The 7,500-nt window shown below is 42.3% G+C and overlaps 1 protein-coding gene across 5 annotated transcripts in view; it reads left to right on the top strand.

Annotated features, from left to right (window-relative positions):
- EBF3 (EBF transcription factor 3) overlaps positions 1-7,500 on the top strand; it is a 129,855-nt gene that overhangs the window by 120,808 nt on the left and 1,547 nt on the right. For 2 of the 5 annotated variants that reach the window (XM_058841810.1, XM_058841809.1), the window contains exons 15-16: positions 1,130-1,318; positions 1,911-2,000. In XM_058841810.1, coding sequence (XP_058697793.1) covers positions 1,130-1,318; positions 1,911-2,000 — 279 coding nt within the window. Of the gene's footprint in view, positions 1-1,129; positions 1,319-1,802; positions 2,001-7,500 lie in introns of all 5 variants that reach the window. The other 3 variants (XM_058841807.1, XM_058841806.1, XM_058841811.1) reach the window with 3 other exon arrangements.

Here is a 7,500-nt window from a genome sequence, read left to right as displayed (position 1 = left end):
CCGCCGTGTCCTCCCTCTCTCTGTCCCCGTGTGTCTGAGCGCGGAATGAAATGCCGTCTTTAACTTTCTCGTAATATTTAATTCTCCCTGTTCTTTCTTTTACCGTTATCATAAAGCATCTCCAGTGGGGGAAAAAAAAAAAATAAATAAAATTGGCAAAGTGTAGAAAGCTCTTTGTTATTCGCAGTAAATATGCAGCGTGTATGGTTGGTTTATAAAATAATTAATGTCTCGGTACCTCCACCTGGTTTTGGAATATTTACACAGATAAATCTAATTTGATGTCTGTGATTTTAAAATACTTTGTTTGTAGGCATGTGTGACATATATGTTACTAATAAAAGTAATAGTTGATTTAATTTACCTGTTGTAATTGAAAATGCATGTAGCATATTGCATTTAAAATTAATTTTGATACTAATGAAAGGAGGGAAACAGGATTATTAGATATGTTCAAACGCATATTTTTTTTTTGCTTGCAACATAATTATTAAATTGATTGCTCAGATAGGAACAAATTGTTGTTTAAAATCCTGATTCCGCAATGTTTCCTCTTCTAAAAAGATTGTCTTTTAATGCATTTCCAAGCTAATAAGCCTTATAAAATTCTGTACTTGCTCTTGAATTAGTTTTCACTGATGGCTACACCTTACGAAAGCTTGCTGTTAGCATAAAAATATCAATCACAAAATGAAGACCCCAAAACAGCCTTTTAAAGTAAATCACCGCAACAAAAAAGTTTTTCTTGTCAGCTCTGGCATTTGAAGGTGCGGAGAGGCTGAAAGTTCACGCAGAGTGTTGGTACAAAGCGGGACTCGAGCCTGTTGATAATTGCTCCTAAAGACAAACGTGAAGGCACCTGACACAGCTGGATCGAAGAGAGCTTTTGTTGGCTGTCTGTGCTAAGAGGAGAGACAACATAGAGTGCTCGCGGATGATTTAAGTAGGGTTGGCGTGATAAGGTTATCTCAAGCTGCAAGAGTTGATAGGGCAGTGAGAGACAACCCAGAGCAAAGCTGTGCAATCAATTAAAACTGTGTAATATATGCTGCATGAGGAAACCCCCCAGCCCTAAGTCTATCTTATAAAATAACATTATTTTTTTGGGGTGGGGGGGTTTCTAACACAGTAGGTTACAGTCGCAACACAAGCAGTGTTTCCCCGCGAGGATATGTTCCCAGCAGTACTCCTCAGCAGTCCAATTACAACACAGTCAGCAATAGCATGAATGGATATGGCAATGCCGGCATGCCCAATCTAGGTGTACCAGGTTCCCCTGGATTTCTTAATGGCTCCTCAGCTAACTCTCCTTATGGCAGTAAGTGTCTATTTTTGGTAACACATCATCATATAGATTCATATTTACTACAAAATCAACTCCTTGCATTGTTTTGATTTCCTCTGTTGTCAGCTACTGGATAAAAGGAGGGGTGACTCTGGAGGCTGGACGTAAAAATGAAAATAATAAATTGATCTGTTTGTGCCAGAATACAATCTCAGATAGAGAAAAAAAAATAAATAATAAAAAAAAAAAGAACAAAACGAAACAAAACAAAAAAAACCAAATAAAAATTGGACTGCGCAATTCGTAACAAAAGTCCAACACAAAAGAGTTTGCCTGTTATCCAGAGAGTGGCCAAGCCAAGGCATTTCATTTTTATTTTTTTATATATATTTTTTTTCTATATATATATATATATATCTCTATATATATTTTAAGAGGCAAGGCCCTATCACTCTCTTTTTCCGTGTTTGCCGTGAAAACCTCAATCTGAGTCCTGATTATTTTTGCTTTATTGCAGTAGTGCCGTCAAGCCCTACCATGGCAGCCTCTTCGGTCACCCTCCCTTCAAACTGTAGCAGTACACACGGCATTTTCTCATTCTCACCTGCCAATGTCATCTCTGCAGTGAAACAAAAGAGCGCCTTCGCTCCTGTTGTCAGGCCCCAAGCCTCTCCTCCACCATCTTGCACCAGTGCAAATGGAAATGGACTTCAAGGTGAGCCTGATCTCTCTCAATTTTCTCTCTGCTGCTTCTATTTTTTTTTTTTTCTTATTTTTTTTTTATTTTTTTGGTGTTTTTTTTTTCTCGGGGAGAAAGGTACCTGGCTGGTTTTGTAAGTGCTCTCGTAGCGATGCAAAAGCAGGGGGAGGAGCAGGGTAGCGTGAATGGTCTTCTGAGATTTTCAGGTTTTTAGTTCATTTTTGATGCTTGCATTAGAGCAAACACCAGTTGTTTTTCTGGTATTTTCTCTCAGGAGTTTGTGCCTTAAATTTGAAGGGAGGACTGTATCCCTGGATGCCTCTCGGAGGGTTTGTGTAGTCCTGGTGTTTATACGTTTTCTGAACACATTTCTGTGGATGTTTGAGCCCAGCAGTGCTCTGGCAGGACACAGTGTGATTTCCTCACTTTATAAAGGGTGCAGTAGTGATTTTAAATATGTCAAGTTAATATAAATCAGGTTAAGCCCTTACTGAGTGGACTAAGCTTCCTTGGACTAGGTAGCCCTGTACGCAGTGGTTTGCATGCTCTGGTGGTCCCAGCCCTTCCTGTGGTGTTAGAGTGGTTACACACCTAAATGAACGAAATATTTTAATTAGGGCAGGCAATTCTTATTTATTTATTTTTAAAATCCATGTGATTTCATGTGAGCAGCACAAGGACCAACTGATAAATCAGTGGCAGAATGTCCGTGGTCACCTGCAGGGTGTGGGGCAGGAGGAATTACAACACAGTGTGAGAACAAAAACACAAACAAAGGGGTCACCCTACAAAGGAAGACTCATTTTGCCACTTTTAGGGGCTATTTGGACATGCAGAAGGTGAGGCTGGAGGGGCACTAGAATCATTGGGAAGGTTTGTTTGCCTGTGGTGGAGTCTCGGTGCACAGTGCAGTAAATTGAGGCACTTCAGATCCCATTGAAACCAGGAAGGGTTGAGGGCAGTCTCATCCCAGAGGTCGTCACTCCTCTTGACTTCCTCAGTTAAGAAGCAGCAGCAGCAGCAGCAGCAGCACAGGATTATTTATTCTTTGTATCACCATGACACCCATAATCCAACCAGCACTCACAGGCAAACAGATGAGGGGGATTTTAATTTGCTAAAGCAGTTCTGGACACCTGCATTTTGTGGGGTGCTGGAGGCACTTTGGAGAGACATCATCCCAACCCCACAGAGCTGCCTGTCCACCCCAAATCCACTCCAGGATCTCAAAATTAATTTTTCTGTAGCTTGCTCTTAGCTTCTTGGCCCCAAAAAAACCATCTGAGACCTTGTTATGCACTCAGGTCAACAAATCCAGATACACAAACTCACTGTAGCATGAATTCTAAAGGAGAGGATAATTAAATTAAAGGGTTTTTTGTGTATTTCTTTAGTGAGAGCTTCACCATGTTACTACTGTAAGTAGAAAAATATATCCATATTCTTAGAAAAGATAATCCATTCATAAAAAAAAAAATCCAGTGTCCTACTTTCCTCTCTTTGTAAGAAGACACTGGTATGAAAAGTAAATGCAGAAATAAAATAAAGAATGAAAAGTAAAAATAAGGGAATAAAAATAAAATAAGTAAAAAAATAAACATAAAATAATAGACAAAAATAAAATAAAAAATTAATAATATAAATGTGGTAACATATGGCTTAGATTTGAGGCAGGAAGATCAACTAATTGATTTTGATTTACTCTGAAAAACACAATTATTTAAAGGTCTAAATTAAAATGATCCAAGTTTTTGCCAGTTCAGTATGTGAATAAGGAGCTTCCTGCCATATACTCAAGGTTTTAGGTACTTAAAATCCCTAAATTACCTCAAAGTGGGGTTTTAAGGAGAACTGAATGCCTGCACTGGGCACCCAATGTCCCTTAGCACCTCCTCAAGTCCCCAGTAATTGCACATCTCCATCCTCAGGTACAAAATGCTTTTTGTATGGAGCTCAGAAGATGACTTGGAACCAGCCAATGCTGATTTGTTAAATAGGTCATGAATTCAGCTCTGAAGCTGAGCCCAGCCTCGCCTTGCACTAAACATTTTTCATGCCAAGAGAGCCCAGTGAACACCTAATGATGCCTTCTGCCCCTGATTTTTGGGTGCTGCAATCCCAGCAGCAGACTTGGTGTCATCCTTTTGGATTTTGGGTCAGCAGCTGAACTGAAAATCAAGTGTTGCAAATAAATAGATAATATGTAGATAAATAAATAATTAATCAAATAAAAACTGTTGATTTTTCTCTGTCAGCTGAACCTGAATAGTTTTGTGTTGAGCAGAATGACCCAGAGAAACAGGCAGAATTCCTTCTGGCCTGGTAATTAGAGCAGCGACTTCCAGGGCTGTGGCAAAAAAAAAAATAAATAAAATTGCATAATTTATGCAAAGTACACAGCACCACAAGGTGATGCTCAGTATTGTGGGAACTAGGGAACTGACATAGAATCATAAAATCCTGGAATGGTTTGGGTTGGAAGGGACCTTGAAGACCCTCTAGTTCCAATTTTGGGCAGAGACACCTCCCACTATCCCAGGGTGCTCCAAGGTCAGTCCAGCCTGGCCTTGGACACTTCCAGGGATCCAGGGGCAGTCCCGGCTTTCCCTGTGCCACCTCCCTCACTCAGGAGTCCTCTGTGAGTTCCTTCACCATCCCAGCAGAGGCACCATCCCTTTTTCCACCCAAAGCTTTGAGTCAGTTCAGACTGGACTCACAAAAGCCCCCAGATTGACAACGCTTCTTTCATCCATCCATCCTCACAGACCTCTGGCCTGAGCTGCAGGACAGGGATGAGTTTGTCAGCTCCTTCCTTCATCAGACTTGTTTAAGAAAAGCCACCAGCACTCCTGTGTTAGTACCTATTTACACTGCATTTGATACATAGAGTTCATTAGGGAGTTTCTGCTTCTTCCTTCCTATTTTCTTAGTCATTTGTTGACAGGGAACTCTTTTTAAAGTTTAATTAGTTGCTTTCTGGACTCTGTACAATCACCTCGGGAGTTTTCTGATCAGCACATTTTCTACATTAAGTTAAAATATGGAATTCGAGAGCTGCAGTCCAACTCAGCTGAAGTTTTTTTTGGTGATCTTCAAGTACAGAGTCTCATTTTAGGGCAGGATGTGATGGAGCTGAGTGACAGCTGAGGAGATGTCACTGTTAGGAATGGTCACATTCAGTCGAGCCAAGAGGACAGTAAGAGCTCAAGGTCACTGGTGCTGCATAAGAGGCAAATCCTGTGGTTTGTGGATAAGGAGGGACTTGGATAAGAATGGATAAGAATTGAGACAAGGGTGGTCCTTTTGCAGGGATTTGGGTGTTAATTGACCCCTCCCTGGTGGGTAAACCACTGTAGGGTATCTCTGTGTGGGAAAAACGCTCCTTGTGGTACATCTAAGCTGGGGAGAACAGCAGAACTAAGCAGTTCCAGCTGGACCTCAGGGGGGTTGTTTTGTCTCCTAACAAAGAATTAAACAGAAGTTGAGCTGCTCTAACTTGTGGCTTGTGCTGATGCAGCCCTGAGCATCAGGACCACCCGAGCCCACCACGCCAGAAGCAGGATCTTGCTGCCTGTAAGCACAACCCCAAAACTCACTCTGTGCTGCAGGACCTACTGCCCAAGAGAGAACATGGAAATGTCTGTAGGTGACACTTTTTTTGGTAAAGAGATCCAAGACACCTTCTAGAGGAAGGAGTCTCTGCTCATGGCAGGGGGATGGAATGAGATGGTCCTTAAGACCCCTTCCAACCCCAACCATTCTGGGATTCTGTGATTCAACGATGAAGACAGAGGTTAAGAGTAAAATGGACAACCTGGGGAGGTCTCAGAGAGCTCAGGCTGGGGGCAATGCCAGCCAGGGCTGGTGTTTACTCCTCCCCCTTCCTTCACCCTTGCCACCTGCATGTCCATCGTCAGCCTGGGGAGGGCCAGCTCAGAGGCTGCAGCTCTTGGAGGAGACACCTCTCTCCCTCCTGTCCCCAGGGCCTGACTCACTCCTGTGAGTAATCCTACAAAAAAGGGCTTTTGGGCCATGTCCAAAAAGCCACAATCTTGTTGACTCTGCGTGACCTCCACAGTCTATGAGCAGAAAGTCAAGTGCTCACACGAATTTTTTAAGAGCAGGATCCTACCGTGTGTGTTCCTTAGGGTAGAGAGTCTTTTCCTGTTTAAAACAATGGACATTAAAGGTAGAAAAGAAATTTTTAGTGAGAGACTACTGGCTCGCTGCAAAGTTGGAAGCACAATATCTGTTCAAAATTTGGTTTTCAATTGTAATTTACTTTCTATAGATTGTGAAAGATATTGCTCTCTGGTTATAGGACTGTAATGCACAGCAAAAGGCTCTCTATATTCTTTTAAAATTGCATCCTGCTTAATTTTCTGGTCTTCCTCCAGATGAAAGTATTAAAATTATTATTAAAAAACTCACCAGCTCATTTTTCTTTAAGAAGGCGTTTGGTATCAATTTGCACAGCAGGAAGCTCAGTGCGGAAATTCACAATTGTCAAAGATTGCTACTAAAATAAATTGTGAAATACGTGTCTGGAGCACCAACCTTGCACCCTCCTCAGACTGTGCCACAGAGAGAACTCAACAAAAACGGTTAAATTAAAGAACTGAGATATTTTTTTCTTTTCCCCAGAAAAATATGGGGATAATTTGAATCTTCGCACAGCAGAATCATAGGATGGTTTGGGTTGGGAGGGATCCCAAATCCCACCCATCCCACCCCAGCCATGGCAGGGACACCTTCCCCTGTCCCAGCTGCTCCAGCCCCAATGTCCAGCCTGGCCTTGGGCACTGCCAGGGGTGGAGCAGCTGATGGTTGAATTGAGGAGATGGTTTAGTGGTGAGCCACGAGTGTTTGTTGATGTTGGACTTGACCTTTAAAGGTCTTTTCCAATCTTAATGATTCTGTGATTCCATGAGAACTGTTCCTTAAAATGATCTCCTGCACCCCAGATAACCAGACTGGCACGGTGACAGATTTGCTGCTGGCTGAATCCCACAGGAGAGGCCAAACTGGGAGCAGGGGTTTGGCAGGTCCAAACACAGGGAGAGGTCATCTGCTGGCCTGGGCTCTGAAGGGTGGAACAGAGGAGATTTAGAGGAGATTTAGTCAGGAGTTCTTTTAAGGGTTTTTTGAGGGTGGTCAGGCCTTGGCAGGAGCTGCCCAGGGGAGTTTGCAGTGCCCATCCCTGGAGGTGTCCCAGGAATTGCTGGAGGTGGCACTCAGGGCTCTGGGTGGGGACACGGTGGACATCAGGCACAGCTGGGACTTGGTGATCTTGGACATTTTTTCCAACCTAAATGATTTTGTGATTCTCTGAAAACATGATAAGGAAACTGAATATTTTAGGTAGAAAGGCTCTCTGCCAATATGCCAAAGAACCCACTGCCCTCCAGTTAAATTTTGTAACTTCAGTTGCTGGTTAGGTTTAAAACCTTCATTATTATGAATGTTGCAAAATTATAACTTCAGTTTCAATTTTGACGTATTTGACACGTTTAAC

Source organism: Poecile atricapillus, chromosome 6 (genome assembly GCF_030490865.1).
Source record: "Poecile atricapillus isolate bPoeAtr1 chromosome 6, bPoeAtr1.hap1, whole genome shotgun sequence".
In the NCBI taxonomy this organism is placed as follows: domain Eukaryota; kingdom Metazoa; phylum Chordata; class Aves; order Passeriformes; family Paridae; genus Poecile; species Poecile atricapillus.
Note: the sequence above shows the minus strand (reverse complement) of the source record. Positions and strands in the feature narration are given on the sequence as shown.